This window comes from Sciurus carolinensis, chromosome 9 (genome assembly GCF_902686445.1).
Source record: "Sciurus carolinensis chromosome 9, mSciCar1.2, whole genome shotgun sequence".
NCBI classification, from domain to species: Eukaryota; Metazoa; Chordata; class Mammalia; order Rodentia; family Sciuridae; genus Sciurus; species Sciurus carolinensis.
In genome coordinates, this window is record NC_062221.1 from 138,429,797 (window position 1) to 138,449,232 (window position 19,436).

Sequence of the window (19,436 nt, forward strand, 5' to 3'; positions counted from 1 at the left end):
GGGTGGCTGGCACAGAGACCCACATAGGGGCAGGGACCATGTGGGGCGATCAGGTGTGTATTTCCCTCTGCTCATCTGCCCTTCAGGAGCCGTGGCTGGGCTCTTTGGAATAAGTCTAAGCTGCACTCCTTCCGGGTTTTAGTGGGGACACTGTCAGGATGTTTGCTAAGTTGCTGTCTTTGACAGTTCCATGAAACTGCAATCCAATACTTTTCTGGTAAGTCCAGGGGGGCCTAGGAAGAGTGACTTTTTAAAACTTTTGGTGTGCTTGGGCTGTGTGCCAAAGCTAGAGGGCCATCCCAGCAGTTTGCCCCCGAACCAGGGCCCTCTGCGGGGGATGGGCAGGAGGAAGCGCACTGAGGGAGGAGGTACCTAAGGCAAACAGGGCCACCTGGAACTTGTCCCACAATATCCAGTCAACTGGGCGTGCCTCCTCTCCTCCTTTTCCTCTTCCTTGTGGCCCTGGACTCCATGAGGGCATGTCAGTCACCTTCATGACCTCCTTGGTTCCCGAGCCACCCATCAGGGAGACTGGGTTTCTGTGGGTGCTGCACAGGCCAGGGAGAAAGGGGACTTGTTTCCCTCCAGGTGTCAAATCACTGCTGTCTGCACCTCTAAGTGAGCTTCCCGTGGGACTGTGGACTGCTTTGCTTCCACCCTTTTCACAGGGGGAAGAGCCCATAACAAGAAGTCAAGGAGCTTCATTTTCCTTCCCAATTCTCAGTGCCTTCTGGTTCTCTGTTGCTGAAGCTCTTACAGAGCCAAGTCGAGTATATTGCTGAATTGATGCAGTTGGTGACAGCGGCATATTTTCAGAAGCACCTGCACATGGAAGCATTTGGTAGAGGGAGAATTTGACTCTGACCAGGCGTTGTACAATTGGAGTCAAATCCTTTACCCTGAAGTCATCAACACAAAATAGTTTCTCCTAGTCCCAAACAGGGGTACATTCACTTTGAGCAAATTTTAGCACAATATCATTTCAATCTGAATGTTTGAGCAAAGTGGTTTGAAAGACCTGCAGTCATTCCTTCAGTATGAGGTGTTTGTTTTGCTTTGAGATGGAGTCTTACCATGGTTGCCCAGGCTGCCTGATCCTCCAGAGTAATGGGGATTACAGGTACACAACACCCTGCCTGGCTCTGAGTGCTTGTTTTGAGCTAGGCAACAAGAGCAGGGCCTTCATCTGCAACCCCCATGCTCTCTTGAGTTCAGCCCAACAGCCCTGGCTAGTATTGATTGAGCATCTGCTACATACCTGGCCTTGCGTCAGAGGCTTCCGGGGATCATCTTCTTGTTTTTATAATGATGCAGGTGTCATGAGGCCATTTTTTAGTGGGGGAAGGTAAGAGAGCAGAAAGTGAAGAGACTGGCCGGGTTTACGCAGCCCCAGGTCAGTGGTGGGAATGGAAGCTTTCCAGGTGTAGTGAGTCATAGCCGCCAGGGTCCTGTGGCAGCCCTGGGGAAAGGCGTAGCTCTCCTAGGTGGAACAGAGAGGGCCTCTGCTGCCCAGTCTCCACCAATATCCTGAGGGGACACAGGGCAGTGGGACTTCTGGATGAATGATCAGCAAGGAATTTGAACTGTTTTGTAAAATGTAATAGAAAGAAAAATCATGTAGGAATGTGTGTGGTTTTTTGTGTGCTGATGCTGGGGCTCGAGCTATCACTGAGCTATATCCCTAACCTAGTTGTGCATTTTTTGAAAGCTTGCTCTGGAGGGAAGGAGAGAGTGAATGCGGGGAACTGATACTGTTTTGGAAGGCAATGACAACGCTGTAAGCCTCGCGGTTGGCTTTGCCCCAGAAGACCAGGCCTCCCTCCCCTCCCTTCCTGGGCTGCTTTCCTTCAGCTCCGCCTTCAGAATGAGGCGACTTTCCTGGCCTCTTTAAATGCAGAGGTAGATGTGAGTGACATTCACAGCCACCACATTAGATGCAGTTTGACTGAAATTGCAAAGCCACAATTAAGTGATTGATTCGCTCCGCCATTTTGTCCAAGCCCACAGTCTTCCCTGTCTCTGTGGCTCAAAGGCAGCCTCGTCCGCAGTGGATGGAGCTGAGCGAGTCTTGTGCCCTGCAGTCCTCTGATCATTGGGCCCATGGCCTAAGCAGCGGGCACTGGCTTGGCTTCATGCGAAGATTCACGCTGTCCTGCAGAGTGTGGTGGTTGATTGAGAGTGCGGGGCTGGTCCCCAGGAACCTTGCAGACAGGCCAGCCCTGCGCCTCCTTTCTGTAGGCATCGGAGCACCGGAGATTGGGTTCAGGGGCTCTGAGCACCCCGCCTGAGGGCAGGCCCTCTGCTTCCAGTCAGCGTTCCTCAGGATGGGACTTCCTTTTCTTTTTCAGTACTGGGGATTGAACCCAGGGGCACTTAACCGCTGAGCCACATCCCCAGCCTTTTTTCATTTTCATTTAGGGACAGGGTCTCACCGAGTTACTTAGCACCTCACTAAATTTCTGAAGCTGGCCTTGAACTCGCCATCCTCCTGGCTCAGCCCCCTGAGCTGCTGGGATGACAGGCATGCGCCTCCGTGCCGGGCTTGGGACTTGGCGTGTGCCAGAAGTCCAGCTGTAATCTGGGCTGACCCCATGTCTGTGGTCCGGGCTGCCAGCTCTCCAGGTGCCATTCTCAGGACTCCAGACCGACCACCTCTTGTTCTCCCCTCAGAGTGCCATCCCCTGCTGGAAAGAGGCAGGTCGAGACCCAGGACCCAGCGGCACACCTGCTCCTCTGCTACCAGGCCGTGCAGGCCGAGACGGGGTCTGGAGCCAGGACCTTCGACCTGTTGGTGAGGCATCTCATTCCGTGACCAAAGCTCCAAGGCCAGTGACACTGTAGATGGCTCGACTTCCTGTGGGCATCCGCTTCATCATCTCTTTCTCCAGGGATCAGTGGTGAGTCCTGCGGGTTTTCTGCTGCCGTGGTGTGTGTGGCGAGGGCCACGGCGGGCGACGCTGTTCCATTTTAAAGCACGGTGACCGGTCTCCTCCTTCACAGTTGAGCCGCCTCTGACCTGGAAGCGGTGACTGTGAGCCCTGAGAGGCGTCCCTTGTCTTTGGTACTATGTCAGCAGATGGCATTTGGACCCCTTGGTGGTCTTTGTGACTCTCTAATAACCATGGCCCCTACAGAAAGTGGCCACTGACCTCCAGCAGGACAGTGAAACGGCTGTGGGTGAGATCGGCACAGTGGCCCTGAGCCCAGAGGAAGGCTGGGCTGGGGCTGAGCTCTCAGGGAGCACGGGTGCCGCTTCCTGTCCAGAGGGCATCTCCCTGGCAGCTCCCAGGCTTCTCCTCGCAGTGGCTCCAGCAATTCCACACCCTCCCGGGAAGCAGGCAGCAGGACAGAGGCTGCGCTCTCCGTGCTCTGGCCTCCCCTGCTGGTCGCGGTCCAGAGGAAGAGCTGTCTGTCTCCTACCTGTTCATCACGAGTGCTTGGGGACTGACAAGAATGAACAAGAGGAAGGCAAATTAGTGGAGGAGAGTCACAGGAGACCGTGACTCGAACTCGGGGCTCATTGTCGTCTTTCACAGGGGTGGGGGAAGGCACTGATAAATGGCTTTTTGGAAAGGTAAGTGGACCCTTAGGAGAGCAGATGACAGGTGGGTAACCGTGCCTGCTTCTTGTGGAGAGGCTTCAATGCCCTGTGATGAGCATCAACCTTCCCTGGCTGCGCCAGAGGGTTGTCTTGCTATAATTGAGTTATTTTGAGTTGGCGTGGGAGGCTCTGCTTTTAGGCAAAGAAGAGATATCAGGAGCTCAACCACCTTCTGTTCAGAATGATCTCTTGCCCCCCGGCCTGCTCTGGACTGTTCTTCTGCATCCCTTGCAGCTTCTCAGGCCCTGCTAGTGGGTAGAGCATCCACAGGCTCTCTCAGGTGTGATAAAAAGACCTGCTGGGCCTTCCCGGGTTGACTTACTTTATGTCTACTGGGACTCTAGCCACCATCTTCCAAGACTTAGTATTTAGCTTCTTTGTTTTGTAACTTTGCGTTGATATAATTTCAAACCCTCAGAACTTACATTCTTTGAATTCTAAGTTACATTCTTATAACATTGTAAGAATGTTACAGAGAACTATAGATCTCATGTATCCCAGAATGTTGACATTTTGCTTCTTCCCTCTGTGTGCTGGCAGATATATGTAGGTAGACTCATGCACACTTGTTTTCTAACCCTTTTAAGAGTTGTGGATATCATACCCTTTATTTCTAAACATTTCTGCATTTATGTCCAATAAGCAGCATTTCCTTGGGCCGCAGTCCAGCTCAATAGTAGAGCACTTGCCTAACTTGTGCAAGAGCACAAGGGCCTGGGTCCTGTCCCCAGGACTGAAAAAAAAAAGAAAAGAAAAAGAAATCCTCTTACATAATCTCAGCATGAAGATGAAAATCAGGAAATGTAGCAGCTATAAGAGAACATTTTCTAATTCACAGTCCACCTTAAAAACAATATCCATGTCCAGCAATGCCCAGGATGGCTTCTCCCCATCCAGGTTCCCTACTCACATTTGGCTGCCCTATCGGTTTCCATCTCCTTTAATCTGGAACCATTCTTGGCCTTTTCTCTCTTTGCGACCTTGGTGCTTTGGAAGGGCTCAAACCACTTATTTTATGACTGTCCCTTGTTTTGGAGATGTCTGGTGTTTCCTGAGGGTTAGACTCGCATGAAGCATTTGGGGGCAGAAATCCCACAGAGAAGAGCAGCTTCCTCACTGGTGGAGAAGGACCCCTACGTGGGGGTGGGAGCTGCATGGACTGGCACGTGGGGCCTCAGGGTGGCTCCTGGAGGTAGATGGATATAGAAGTGGAGTCGATATGTTCTGTGGGGCCTGTGGTCTTCGAGGACACTCCGGGAGGGGCTGGGAGGGCACCTCTGTCCTGGGTTGAGCGGTTGGGACTTGCTTGTTTGTGAGAATCTTGGGGCTGACGCACACACCGTGTGTGTGTTGAAATGCTGTCTCCAGGACAGCTGCCGAAGGGGCTGGGGGCCAAGGAGCAGGGAGCCCCTTCCTTCATCACGTTTGCCTCCTGTTGGTCTAAATAGAATCCAAAGCAAAACAGAGGGTTGCCTTTGTTTCCTGGGGTTACTGGTGGAGTACCACTAACTGGGTGCCCTAAGTCAGCAGGATGTCCTCTCTCACAGTCCTGTAGGCAGGGTCCAACGTCGGGGTGTCGGGAGGTCCTCCCTGCCTCCCCCAGCCCCTGCACTCCTGGCCTGCAGCCACCTGTGCCAGTCTCTGCTGTGTGGCCACATGGCTCCCCCTCTGTCTCCTTTTCATATGAGGACATCAGTCATTGGATTTGGGGCCCTCCCTCATCTTGTATGACCTCACCTAAACTAAGTGCATCTTTAAAGACCCTAGTTCTGAATAAGGTCGCATTCTAAAGTTGTGGGTAGGTGTGAATTTTTGGAGGACACAATTCAGTTCCACAAAGAATGGATAAAAGGAAATAAATATCCAAAACTCTTCAGAAATGATTTTTTAAATGAAGATAAAATCACAGAATGCAAAAGGACTTCAGGAGGTCACCTGGAACTTCAGTCATATTGCCCCAGAGTCTCTTTGAAGTCAAATGTCTGCTTGCCCCAAGACTAGGCGTGTGCAGACGCCACCAGGAAGAACCAGCCCGAGAACACTGCTGCGGTCAGACCTTCTTGAAGGAGAAACCAAACCTCTGACCACTGGCTCCTCCCCCTCGCCAGGTCCTGTGTAAGGGAGATGAGGAGGACAGGGAGGAAGGACGGATTTGGGAATGGAGGAAGTAGTCAGCCTGACAGCAGCCGAGTGAAGACAGGGTTTCCTCTCCAGTCTCCAGGAAATTCCAGTCGCTCTGTACTTGACTCTTCACCCCGATTCTCAGCCACTTCTCTGCTAGAACCCCACAGAACCCTGAAGAGTCCATTCACCCAGGTGCTTCATTTCTACACAAAATGAGATTTAAAGTTTCCGGAGGTGAGGCTGCTTCCCTATGTGTGGAGCTGTGCTTAGGGGCAATGAGGGCCATCCTGGGGGGCACCTTAGCTTGCGTGCTGCCTGCAGAAGGATCAGGTAGAGAAGCAGGGTGGGAGCAGAGCTGGCCCCAGGTCTCCCGGGCAGCCCTGGAGATCCAGGAGGGCTGGGCACTCCAGCCCTCACTCCATCAAGGCGCGAGGGTCTTATTTCTGGGCCATGAGGTAGTGGGTGGAGGGCCAGGCGGTGCAGGCCTCAGGCTGTGTGTTCACGGCCAGGAGCCCCAGGGGCGCAGCTCTGAGGTTCGGTGCTCACATCCAGTGCCCCGGGAGAGGCTGTGCTTTCTCCTCCCAGACAGGCTTGCAGGGTGCAGGAGGGAACTGAGAACTCTGAGATCTTGCAGAGATGGCAAAGGGGGCAGAGCGGGGACGCCACACTTGCCCTGCTCCCTTTAGAGGAGTGGGGAGGTGAGGGGCTGCACGCCAGCTGTGGGCTGGCAGCAGGGGCTCAGGCCTCACGCTGCCATGGCTGGAATCCTCCCAGGCGGGAGGCTGAGTGCGGAGCAGTGCACATAGGGGCTCCAGCCAGAGACTCCAGAGACCATGCTCTGCCCCAGGGTGGCGGTCGGGCAGGGGCACAAAGACCAGGCTTCTGCTGTGCATCCCTGCACTGGCAGGCACGGCTCCAATGGAAACCACGCACCCATTTTTAGGGTTTCGCTTTCTTCTCATCTGGCCATTGATGGGCATGTTGTGGGGGATCCTTGAGAAACCACCGGTGTGTTTCCCCGGGGAGGGAGCCGGGGCACCTTTCTGTCCATGAGGCTAGTGCCTGGGTGGTGGGTTTGGTTTTCTCCTTTCCCAAGACTCTGGGGTAGAGTCCCGCAGTCCTACCAGCCATTTTCCCACCTGATACAGGGTCTTCATTATTATTTTTTAATCAGGAAACATTTATTTGACTTCTGACTTTGCTGGTGGCCAGAGAGGCAGGTACCCCTCAAATTCTAGGATGCTGGATGGAGTCACAGAAAGCTTCCCTGGGGGGCTAGGGGCACATTGCAAGCCTGGGCGAGTGGCAGGAGGAGGTGATGCCGGCCTCCCGGGCGCAGGGACGCGGCCGCAGGAGTCGATGGGCCAGCCATCCAGGATGCCTCCTCCTGAGGTCGTTGATTCAGATGGTTGCCACACGATTTGAAGCCAGTGGCCTTTCTGGGCCAGAAGCAGGACAGGTCCCTGAAGTGGGCAGTGCCTAGCACCACAGTGCACTTCTGGCCAGAGTTCCTTTGCTCCCCTTGTTGAACTGTGTCCTCCTGGCCACTTGCCTCCCCGGCAAGTCCCCTGGGCGGGTTCCGTCTGTGCACTGGACTTGACCCCTGCCTGTCACCACGGCGCCTTTCTTCCTTCCGTCTCCCACACCGTCCACGCCTGCCCGCACCCCTTGCTCCTGGCATGGCTGCGTGCCAGTGTCTTTCTGTCATCAGCCTTATTCAGAGCTGGCCGGCATCGCTGCCTTTCCCTCATGAAGGTCAGTGAGATATTTCTGTCTGCCTTGCCCATGTGCTTCTGAGAAGTTTCATAGAACCCAAAAGCCTTAAAATAAGTATGATCTGAAATGCCCAGGACAGCCGCCGACACACAGACCATTTGGTTAATTTTGTCATAAACTAAATAACCATGCCTTCATGTCTGCTCTGCAGATACTCATGTACATCATCTGAGTCCCAAATTTCTCTTTAGTTTTTTAGATTAAAAAATAAAGTATTTTGATATAGTAATAAACATGTATTTGGTCTCTGCCCCTGGTTCCTGGCACACCGCTCCAAAAACCTGAAACGATATGTCTTTTTGTTTGCCAGTGAGCTGACTGGTGGCTCCTTACCATCTCAGGATGGGGACAGGTTACCAAGGGGACAACCTGTGATTAGAGGGTTGAAGCTTGGGTCACGTCCCTGCCCCAGGAGAGAGGCTGAGGTTGCTTGATCACCAGCAGCAGTGATACAATCGGCCATGGCTAACGTGGGGGCCACCTGGAGGGGGTGGGCAGGGACACTCCACCCCTCTCTTGCCCCTGTGGCTGCGTCTCTTCCAACGGCGTCCTTTGCCATGTCCGTTATAACACATGGGCAATGCACGTGAAGTGCTGCCGTGATTTCTGTGAGCCACTCTAACTGAACCTGAGGGGGAGGTCGAGGTAGCCCTGATGTACAACCAGTTGGTCACAACCGGGGACTTGCTGTTGGCCTCTGAGGCTGGAGCCATCGTGTGCCGCTGGGCCCTCAGGCTGTGTGGTCTGAGGACACCTGCAGGCAGGCAGGGCCAGCACGGGGTTGGTGGGCCCTGCAGAAGCCCTGCTTGGTGTCCACTGGACAAGAGCTCCATGCATGGAAAAGCCCAGGGTCACTGTCGGAAGTGGTGTGTGTGGCATGAGGCAGGGAAAGTTGTTTTCGCCTCGTAACGACATTTAAATAGTTTCAATTCAGACAAATGACAGTGGCTGATTTGTTCACCCTTGTACTATTGTGGTGATGCAGGAAGTAGGACCGATGACCGGCGTCCTGCAGGAGAGACTGGCGGTGGGGCCTGCCCTCGCCATCTCACGCCTCCGCTGCTGTGGTCTCTTCTAGGTACAGAGCCTTCATTTTCGTTTTGACGTTTCTGCTGTATGCCAGTTTTCACTTATCTCGAAAGCCAATCAGCATCGTTAAGGTAAGAGATGACCAGAATCACTCCATTTTACTTCCTGCCTATAGTCTCCACGAGGAACCAGCTACTCCAAGAAGTTTGAGGGAGGGCAGCGGCGTGGGTGGAAAGAGAGAAGACAGGTTGTTGGAAACAAGTAATTTTGCTGCTTTATATAAAATATTTTTTTCTAGTTTCCCTTTTCAGAAATTCAGACCTTTAAAATGCTTTTAGGCTTTGTAATTTCAGAGGTATTGTGCTTGTATAAGTTAGTGGTTCCAGCAGTCTCTAGATTATTTAAAATCTGTTTTATCTTGTGGGAATTTTCTTTCCAAGTATATCCAGTTCTATGTGGTTCCCCAAGTTGCTTCAGCTCTCAGGCCCGGTCTCCCTCGGAAGTGGTCCTCTGTGACTCTGACGCTGTGTGAGGGGCAGGCAGGAAGTTGTTGAACAGGTGTCCCAGTAGATTTGAGGAAGGAAGACCACAATGGACAGTCCTGAATAATGACCGGTCCAGGCAGGATCATTTTCTCGCCCTCTTCCTGCCCACGGACTGTCGGCAGGCTCGAGTGGCTTTTGACTTCTACAGGAGGAACCAGGAAATTGCCCATGCCAACAGCCCACGTGTAGCTCAGGGGGCCCTCTCGACCTTGCAGCCAGCTTCCTCCCCGCCTACGGGGCCGAGCAGAGCGCTGCCCAGCAAGTTCTCTGGGCGGTGGCAGGCAGCATGTAGTCCACCGCTTCTGTGGCAGGTCTGCATCCCTCCCCAGTGACTCGTTTCTTTTGAAGGAAGCCAGGACCAGGACGCTTGTTCCTTCATGCTGGGCTCAGGCTCACTCAGGCTAACACTGGTGACTGCCCTGGCTCCACGTCCCTCTCTAACCACTCTGTCTCTGGGTCTCCAGGACATTTAATTTCTTGAGTATGGTCAGTGTCTCACCCGGGTTTTCTTAACTCCCAGAATTTCTGATTTGATACCATAGGTGCCTGGGTATGGATTGGCCATATGCTAAATCCTGTGGGCTTCTTTGCCTTTTAAGACATGATAACTTGGACTTTATGATACCTTATGAAGCTTTCACTCACTTTAGCTCAGGTTATAAATAACGGCAGAGAAACTGGAAGCAGTAAAGATTCTGTCGACCCAAGGAACAGTTTGAGTAATTATCTGTAGCTCATATTTCCCAGAGTTATTTGCTTACTTGAAATTGATCAGCAGGGCTTGTAAATGATAAAATGATTCATGTTTTATAATTCATTCATAGAATAACGTGGCCTCTCAGGTCAGGTTTAGACTTTGACAACTGCTGGCTCATTTTATTTTTCTCTGTTTAAAAAACCCTGTATATAAAAATGACGGCATAAACAGGGCTCAGAGAGTGGTGGTGTCTCTCACAACCCTTGTCCCTTCTCCTGCTGCCCCACCCACATCCCGACCTCATGGCTTGAAGTAGGTGTCCACCCGGCAGGTGGCGAAGTGGGGTCTGCACCCTACCAGAGGAGACCTTTTGGGGACCCTTGTCCCCAAGACCAGGCCACAACAGGAACATGTAGCAGGGTCTTCTCAGACAGCTGAGCTGCTGGTCCCTGGAGCCAAGCAGAAATGGGTACATTGATTTGAGTGTGCCCAACCCTTCCACCTACACAAGAGCTGTGAGAAGAAAACCTTAAAATCTTCAGTCAGGCATAAAGGGAAGGTCTGAAAAGCCCAAAGTGCGCCCTGGGACTGGGGAGAAACTCACTCTGAACACCCGAGCTCCCCGGGCTGACGTTTGAACAGAAGACAAGTCCAAGGGACATCTCGGCAGGGGTGTTTTTCCTAAAGTTTGTATTAAAGGCTGTCTAGGAAGTAGTCACTAAGGAAAGTATGAAAAAAATAACATGTTTTGACTAAATGAAAAATGTAGAAAAGCTTAACATGTTTTTAAATAACGTGACTGAGTTATTAAGATATTGCATGAAAATAGACAAAATGGTCCACAAAGTAGGGACTATGGACTACTTGGCAGATGATGGGAAATGCACAGGCGTTTACGTATTTGTCTGTGGTGCGGGGACAGAACCCAGGCCCCCATGCTTGCTAAGCACACGCTGCCGCTGAGCCACACGCCCGCCCAGTGAGGCTTATTCAGTGAATGGCGTTGGCACAACTGGGTATTCACCTAGAAGACATCAAGGTTGGCTTTCTATTGTGATAATAATAATAATAAATGGATGGATTAAATATTTAGATGTAATATATAAAAAGTAAAAGTCCAGGAATAAAACTGTCATAGGAGTATGAAGTCAGGAAACCCACGGAGACAATGGACAACAGGGATGAGCAGGCAGTTCACAGGCCAGGATTCCACACTTCCAAGAAGTGCACGTACCGCATTCGGGTTTATTAGAATTCACAGATGCAGATTTAGGTCACAGTAGATGGCTTTCTGACCTCAGCTGGCACACTGGGAGCCTTCCCCTGATGCTGGTGGTGTGTGGAAGAAGTCCAGGCATCATGGTATAACGCCTACTGAAAACCCCAGTACAGCTGCCCATCAAGGGCCAGTGACACAGAGGTGCTTCCTGTATACGATCCATCTTTGCGCAACCCTGTGACTCAGACGTTATCATACCAGCTCCAGAGCCAGGAGTGGAATTGAGTGGTTCAAGGTCCCAGCCCAGGCCTGTCTGCAGCCAGAGCCTGTGCCCCTACGCAGGATGCCAGGCCCTGCTCATCAGGTGACAAAGCCAGGGAGCCTTTTCTGCTTGCCTGAGAATAAACAGATCGCTTCTACTCTGCTGTTTTCCGCAGTGGGCCTCCCCAGAAACGCCAGGGTGGAGGAGATGCGAGAAGGGTGGCGTAAGTGACAGTCTGCACGATTCCATTTCCTCATTCCTGCCGAAGGCCAATGTCGGACACCTCGGCTTAGCCCCGCAGACAGTTCCCTCTTGTCCTGGCAGTGTGCCCTCCGGTCTTGCCCATGATTTTTGTCAGTGAGCTGGACTGGAGAGCCTATGGGCTGTGGCCAGGTCGGCTTCTTGGCTTCTTTGAGAAGCGGCCAGGAAGCATGGTCAGGGACATCCAGCTTCGGAGGGAGCAGAGAGAACTGAAATCAGGGCAGCGACAGGGAAAGAGGCTACAGGACCCCCAGGTCTTTCCTGATCCTGGTCCCCTGGGTGGAGAAGACAGAGAAGCAGTGTGGACAGTGATAGCCCTGGATCAGCTGGACGAGGAGAGCCTTGCTGGCCTCCGGGAGGCCAGGTGCTGCCCAGGAAAGCTGTTTGGGAGAGCACTACATTGCATTGGTGAAGTGGAGCCCTGGGCTAGTTTTCAGGGCAACGTGTAAATTCCAGGACAGCCCAGGGGTGATGACAGCCATATTATGCAGAGCAGCTGCATCCACGCGCCATGCCAGGCTCAGTAACTGGTACCCAGGTAAAGCAGCTGTGGATCTGGTGTCCAGCCCTGTCTGACCATGGCTGGGCAAGGGCTGCCTTTCAGAGGGGACCAGCTCCTGGGACTGCTCCCTGAAGGGTGGACAGGACTTCTGGCTGCTGCCTGCTGGTGACCACAGTGTCTCCTTGCCCTCTGCGGTGCCCTGACCATGCAGCCAGCTCCCATACCACTCCAGACCCTGCCCTCGCAGGCTCCTGCTCACTACAGGACACCTGGACCCTGAGAGGACACCCAGGCCCCCTGAGGGACACTGCCCTGACCACAAGGCCCCCTCCTTCCCACCCTTGTTCACACCTGGTGGACTGGTTATTAAAGAAGCCTCTGCAGGAGGGAGTGAGGAAGCCACCTGGGGAGGCCACCTTGTGGCAGAGAAAGTTACTTGTTCCTCAGTTTCCCTATAATGAGGTGGCCCCAGCTGTGACATGGCACTTTTCTGGAACATGGACGGTTGTTCCCAGGGAATGCCCCAGGGAGCCTCTGCTCGCGTCCCTTTCTGCCTCCTGACCACAGCTTGCCTCTCCCCGTGTCTGTAGCCCAAGCACTGTGCTAGATCATGGTGCTCAGCGTCACAGCCCGTGACCATTCTGCAAGCGAGTAGCAGCCCCGTCTGCAGATGGAGAAGCTGGAGCAGGAACAGGGGGTGACCTGCTCTGCCTGTCAGTCAGGCGTCAAGCTCCCCTGCCTTTCACTCCTCTGCCCCAGTGTTGCTTGCTGGTCTTGGTGACGCCATGGTGCAGTTGCCCTAGGACTAGGGACGGCCCATGCCGGCTTCTGAGGACGCTTTGCCAGTTCTGCTGCCCGTCTGCCCTAGGGTGAGCTCCACAAGCACTGTGCCGCTGGCGACGAGGCTGAGCCCAGATTCAGCGGCCAGGGCAGCAGCTCCGGGCACGGGCCCCCTCACCAGCTCCCGGACAACGAGACTGACTGTGGCTGGGCCCCGTTTGGTGAGTTGGGCATCAGCCCGCCCTTCTGTCCAGGCACCCGTGGCCTGGGCTGTCAGAGCTCCTCCGGCTTTGCTGGTTTTGAGGCAGTGATGCTATTCTCAGGTGTGAGTGCATTGCCCGTCCTGGCACTACCTGCCACCACGTCTGTGGCAAGGGCACTTGCCACTAAATACAGCTCTCCAGCGCCCAGGAAACCTGCTGAGAGCATCTGGGTCTTGTGTTTTCCACACTTGGAATTTAGGGCCTGCGGGGCACAAATCTGCGGGTGGGAAGAAAGGAGAAAGCACCAGGGCTGGAGTGGGATGCGGAAGATCAGCCAGTGACATTTAAGTCTGGCACCTGCCCGCTGGGAGCAGGGGGGCTTGTCTGATCTGAAAGGTGCATGTTTAGGGATAACCTGATTTTCCTCTGCAAGAAGCTGAACAAAAGTCAGGCAGCGTCATGCACAGCTGCAGCTGGAGTGGGCACTGCAGAGCAAGGGCTTAGAGCTAAGCCCCTGCTCCCAGTGGCTCAGGGGACTGAGGCAGGAGGATGGCAAGTTCAAAGCTAGCCTCAGGAACAACAAGCAGCTCAGTGAGACCCTGTCTCTAAATAAAATACAAAATAGGGCTGGGGACATGGCTCAGAGTGCCTCTGAGTACCCCCCAAAAAAGAAGTTGGACTACCAAGGTTTCTGTGTTCAGAGCCACCCCCAGATTCAGAGAACAGTTGTTTGTATTTTGTAGCACTGCTCCAGAACTAAGTTAAGCAATGCTGAGCCCTTCCTGTTGACTTTCCACTCTGTAGATAAGAACAACTATCAGCAGCTGCTCGGGGCCTTGGACTACTCCTTCCTGTGTGCCTATGCTATTGGGATGTACCTGAGGTAGGTCTGCTTGAGCTTCGAGACCAGCCCAGCGTCTGGTCCATGTGGGACAGAAACGTTCCAGGGGTGGGAAGTGCAAGGGGCAGGGAGGGCAGGACCCCCTCACAGCGGCTTCCCTCCGGGCTCTCCTAAAGCCGAGGATGAGGCAAGAGCAAGGGTCTGGCACCATGTCCATGAGGTGGGACCTCAGAGCAGCGTGTTCAGGTATCCCAGGATTTCCATGGATTGGACACAGGCTGCCCTCGGTTTTCCTGTACCTGGTGGTCAGGACACGCTGTGGATCCTGCCTGTCCTGGGCTGTGGTCACATAGGAAAAGTCACTGGAGGCCCCCAGGATGCTCAGCAGGGCTCACCCTCTCCATGGATTTGGTGGCTGCCCTCTGTCATACAGCCCAAGTCACTCTTTGCACGGATGGTTGGGACAGCCAAAGCAGCATGTGTGGACGCCTCCCCTGGTGCCCAGCTCGGTCCCAAACAGAACCAGTGCCACAGGGGCGGCGTCATGCACAGCTGCAGCTGGAGTGGGCACTGCAGAGCAAGGGCTTAGAGCTGAGCCCCTGCTCCACCACTTGCCACAGAGTGGCATTGGGCAAGCAGCCACACCTTTTGGGGACTCAGTTTCCCCTTTGACAAATGGTGGAGATTATAGTTCTTCCATCACAGCTGGTGAGGAGGAAGCGAGTGAACACCCTGGAGTTTAGAACAGTGCGGGCAGCACCCGCCCGCCCAAGGCTACGAGGGAGGGGCCCCGGTGTGAGGTGGCTACCCGGGTGCCAGGGCATGACTGGCCCACCCAAGTTATTACCATCAAGCCAGTGGCTGATGGGGGCACTGAGGCGTTGGTGTCCAGACGCTGTTGTTCACAGCTGACCTATAGAGCTTTGAGAACCTCGGGGAAGCCTGGAGGTGCTTAGCTCCTTCCCCGAGGCACAACCAGAGGCTGGGAGCCAGGCCTGCGGCCCCTCCCAACTCAGCCTGGCGCCCCAACCCGCATAGGCACAGCCCCTGCATGCAGTGGCCTGGGCACATGGGCACACGGTGCTGCGGAGCTCTCTGAGGGAACTGCGAACAGTAAAGGGTGCAGAAGCCCCCGTGTGCGGCGCAGCAGAGCGGGAGCCAGCTGGAGGCAGTGTGGTGTGGCCGTGGGCCTGCTCAAGGCCTGGGCTAGCCGTACCCTCCTGAGGTCCCATGTTCCTGTCCTGAAGGCTGCAATCTTGCTGGACACAAACCGTCTGTAGACCCAAGGCAGGAGTGTTTTTCTCAGTTATTTGACAGCAGTGTTTAAATCTGACTCCCAGCCAGCGGTGATTTCATCCCCTAGGGGACATTCAGTAATGCCTGGTGACATTTGTGGCTGTCACAGTGAGGGAAGAGGATGCTGCTGGCATCTAGTGGGCAGAGACCAGGGATGCAGTTACACATCCTGTAACTCACAGGAGAGTCCTCGCTCCAAGATGCCCCTGACCCCAGATATCAACGGCGCTGGCTTCGGAAACCCTGGTATAAGGGAACAAAGTCGTTTTATTGTTGCCTTTTTATGGCAAAGATAAGTTTTGATGCAACCCGACAATGGGGTTATTGAAATGAGATTTTGCCTTGTGTGAAATCAGTCTCATGCCTGAGGCAAGGGCACACCCTGCCTCGCTGCCAGACTGTTAGTGTGACCACTGGGCACTGGGGCCAGCACAGCTGACCATGGAGCTGCTGCCCAGGGTCTCAACAGTGGGCGTTTTTGGTTTAGTCTGTCAATTGAAATCCCACAAGACGCGCACGCGCACGGGCCCAGGTCATGCCTGGCAGGGTCCAGCAGCTGCGGGGTGGGTCTGGATCTCTGTGTGAGTGGATAGAAATGCGGAATGGTGTCCACTCCATCGGACCTACTCTTCAAAACCTTTCCAGAGGAGATTAAATAAGGACCCATGTTGTGCAGCAAGACTGGAGAATGCGTCTGAGCCCAGCTGGTGGCCTCTCAGGGGCCTCTGGTTCTGCCTTGTTCCCTGGCCCTGGGCAGGTGAGCCAGCCGCTCTGGGACTCCTTCCTAGCCTCTGCAGGGAGCAAGTGGAAGCACAGAGCTCTGAGCTCTAGAAGGATCTCTAGGCTGAGTGTGGTCAGGTTCTGCTCAGCTGAACATTTGACCTGGATGTATTTGGTCGTTTTCACTTTCTTCCTTGTGTTAGTGTTGAGATGGTCGTCTGCACAGCCCGTGTGGATCCGCCTCGCTCGGTCACCTCAGGAGGAAGCACTCTCTGATGCGTGGGTTCTTGTGGTAAAAGACGATGTAGTAGTTCAGTCCGGGGCAGGGGTCTCGGCTCTGTTCCCACAGCGATTATGTGGCAGAAGGTGGGTCCCTGTGCTCAGTGATTGCCCAGGGCTCACATCTTCTGTGGTGCCCTGGCCTTTTGCTTATGTCCACTGTGGCTCCTTGGAGACATTCCCCCTGAAGCTGTGAAGAGGGTTTCTGGGCCAGGCCACGTGGTGAGTGGTGGCCACAGCCTGTTTGGCATCTGCCTTGGAGTGAGACCAGAGTCTTGCCACCCTGGCCGCCGCCCTCGTGGCTTTGCAGAGAGTACCCCTGCTGCGCCGGGCACTGGGCTCTCTCCGGAAGCTGGCTCTTGTGGAGTCGTGTCCCTGGACTCAGGGACTCCCACCCAGGGTTAGACCCTCCCCTGTGGGGTGAGAAGATCTGTCTTTAAAACTGGCACAAGTGGTGGTGGCTGAGGTGGCTGCAGGAGCGGCGTCCCAGCCCGAGCCCCCTCGTGGGAGCAGGGACTGGCTCTGGGTCTGGGTGCCCCGTTCATGGTGTTCCTCGTGGTGTGGCAGTGGGGATGTAAATGACGGTACTCGTTGTTCATACTGAAGCAGGATGGACTAGCAGGACAGGTTCCGCGTGTGTGGTTGGCGGTGTCACGGGTGAGTGACGGGTGTGAACTTGTTACTTGACGGTCAGTGACCTTTGCTGGAAACAGGGCATCTTCCGAGGGCTGCCAGGGCCATTCTGGGCAAGGGAGAGGACGTTAGAGGACGCTCCGCAGGGGAGCTGCTGTGTCGAGCCTTCCTGGAAATCGCTGTGCTTCCAATCCTGGAGGCTCAGAGGGCCGCCCAGGGGCATGCTGGGAGAAGCGGCCTCTGTGTGGTGGTGTGTCTGGTCCCTCGAGTCACCTCTCCTTCCCATCCTCAGTGGCATAATAGGGGAACGCCTGCCCATCAGATATTACCTGACCTTCGGGATGCTCGCCAGCGGAGCCTTCACCGCCCTGTTCGGGTTGGGGTATTTCTATGACGTCCACAGTCTGGGATTCTACGTCGTCACTCAGGTAAGGGCCGGGGCTCGTGGCTCACAAGTACCACCCGGGCTTCCGTGGTGAGCAGGATGGGGCAGTTAGGATGAGCCCTGGGAGTCGCTCTGCCCTAAACTGGGTGAATACGGGACGCTCTGTCACTGGGAGCGGGGGACGTGGGGAGTGGCGGGCTCAGGTGGAAGGGCTGACTTCGGGGGCCTGGGCCGCAGGGCAGGGTTTGCGGTGTGGTTTAGAGGAAAGGAGGATCCTAAGGTGCTAGGAGAGGCCAGAGACAGACCGGAGGGCCCGGCTTTGCCCTTCTCTCTGGGCCCCTCTGGGACCTCTCGACCTCGGGAACTCTGCCCCTCCCCTCAGTCCTGCGGTAAGTGTCGCCCGTGGGAATCACCATGCCCGCTCTGCCTTGTGATGTTTCCGAGCTTCTCCGCGGGAGTGTTAGAAAATCATCAAAGCAAACTGTATTTTATTTTGTTTTTCAAGATTTTGCCACAACACTTAAAAAGGTTTGGCTGTTTAATTACAAAAGCAATTCGTGCTTGCACACAGCCGTCCCCAGCACCGTGGGGAGTAGTCCCAGACCCTGCGCGGTTACCAGAAGCCATGGCTGCTCGGGCCCCTTCTGAGAAATGGCAGGGGGTCGCTCAGAAGCTGCCCGCACTCTCGTGTTTAGATGGCCTCTGGATTACCTGCGATCCCTAACACAATGCAGGTGCTCCATAAGGCCAGGCTGATAAATGCTTTGTCAGCGCCTGTGTTGGGAGTGAACAATGACAAGGAAGAGGCCCTGCGTGTTCCCCGCAGGCCTGGCTGCAGTTCTGATGGGTGACTGGTTGGATCCTCAGATAGAGAACTCTTGAGCTGCGGTCATACAGAAGGTCAGAAGGAAGGGAAACCCTTCCCAGGGTCCCACAGGTTCAGGAGGGAGGGCCGAGCCTGGCCAGGCGAGGCAGCAGCAGGTAGACGGGTGGCCCGGGCTGGACTTGACCCCTGTGGTCTTGGAGGGTGGTCCCCGTGTCCTGAGTCAGTACCGCCTAAGCCGCTTCACGGGGACAGCAGTACCCCCCGGCGCTGAGTCCAGGCTACAGTCCCCTCAGAGGTGAGCAGCCTTCCCATGGCGCAGCGAGGGAGAGGGGCCATTTCTTAGCATCTTAGTCGTACGACTGTGACCGGTTCTGTAGAGAGAGGGAGCACGAGCTCTCTTCATAAAATCTTTAGACTCCAAGAAGCCTGGCAAGCTCGGCCTGAGCCCTCGGAGGGGCTGCTCTTGGCAGTGGGTCCCGCCCGGCCCCCTCGCTCTCCTCCACCTACTCGAACGTCTCCACAATGTGCATGTTATTACTTTTATTTAAAATATATACATAGAGAGTTTAAACTGCATACATTTTAAACGACGTTTATATGGGTATTGTGTTATAGAAAGTACATGTGATGTTTTAAGATTTATAATTGAAACTAATCACAAATATAACATTTTAAACTTGTCTTTATGGGCCGGGGGTCGCTCGGTGGTAGAGTTTGTGCTTAGAGTGCACAGGTTGTAGGTCCCATCCCAACACACACAAAAACTTTGGCTGCCATACAAAACAGGTATTGGCCTCTTTTTCAAAGGCCCTGCAGTCCCCCAGCCCCAGGAGGATGGGACAGTGCTGTGGGGCTTGCCTGAGGGACCGGGCACATGCTCCAGCCTCCTCTCCCCCTGCAGATCCTCAATGGACTGGTGCAGACCACCGGCTGGCCCAGCGTCGTCACCTGCCTCGGCAACTGGTTTGGGAAAGGAAGGTGAGAAATGCAGCCGTCAAAAGCGTTTATGGTTTAAAAGACCCCTGTGCTTCTTGTTTTTCTTTTAACTCCTTTCAGGAAACTTTTTTTTTTTTTTTTTTTTTTGGTACTGGGGGATTTGAACCCAGGGCCTCATGCTTACAAGGTAAGCACTGTACCTACTGAGCTATATCCCCAGCCCTAAGAAAGCATTTTAACTGCCCTCTTCTTCCAAGTAATTCAGGTGGGGCTGCACCGTGAGAGGTGGAGCCCAGCCCCCAGCTGTGTGGGCGGCTCCAGCCTGTGTCACTTAGACTACATCCGAAGGCCACCCTGATGGCCACCCCATGGTGTAGGCCTCACCCAGCTTCCAGGAGCCTGTGGGAAATGCAGAATCCAGGGCCCCACCCAGCTCTTTGGATGCCAAATTTGCATTTTAACCTGGCAGTTGGAGAAGTTCTGACCCAGGTCACCCAGTGCATACAGAGCAGGGCTGGGGC

The 19,436-nt window shown here is 54.4% G+C and overlaps 1 protein-coding gene across 9 annotated transcripts in view; it reads left to right on the plus strand.

Annotated features, from left to right (window-relative positions):
• Slc37a1 (solute carrier family 37 member 1) overlaps positions 1-19,436 on the plus strand; it is a 67,019-nt gene that overhangs the window by 19,363 nt on the left and 28,220 nt on the right. For 7 of the 9 annotated variants that reach the window (XR_007110319.1, XM_047565363.1, XM_047565364.1 and 4 more), the window contains 7 exons: positions 2,671-2,897; positions 8,580-8,661; positions 11,429-11,476; positions 12,885-13,017; positions 13,804-13,882; positions 17,061-17,196; positions 18,881-18,957. Coding sequence is in view for 8 of the 9 variants with exons in the window: in XM_047565363.1 (XP_047421319.1) it covers positions 2,842-2,897; positions 8,580-8,661; positions 11,429-11,476; positions 12,885-13,017; positions 13,804-13,882; positions 17,061-17,196; positions 18,881-18,957 (611 nt within the window). In the remaining variant the exon portion in view is untranslated. The remainder of the gene's footprint in view (positions 1-2,670; positions 2,898-8,579; positions 8,662-11,428; positions 11,477-12,884; positions 13,018-13,803; positions 13,883-17,060; positions 17,197-18,880; positions 18,958-19,436) is intronic. The other 2 variants (XM_047565366.1, XM_047565367.1) reach the window with 1 other exon arrangement.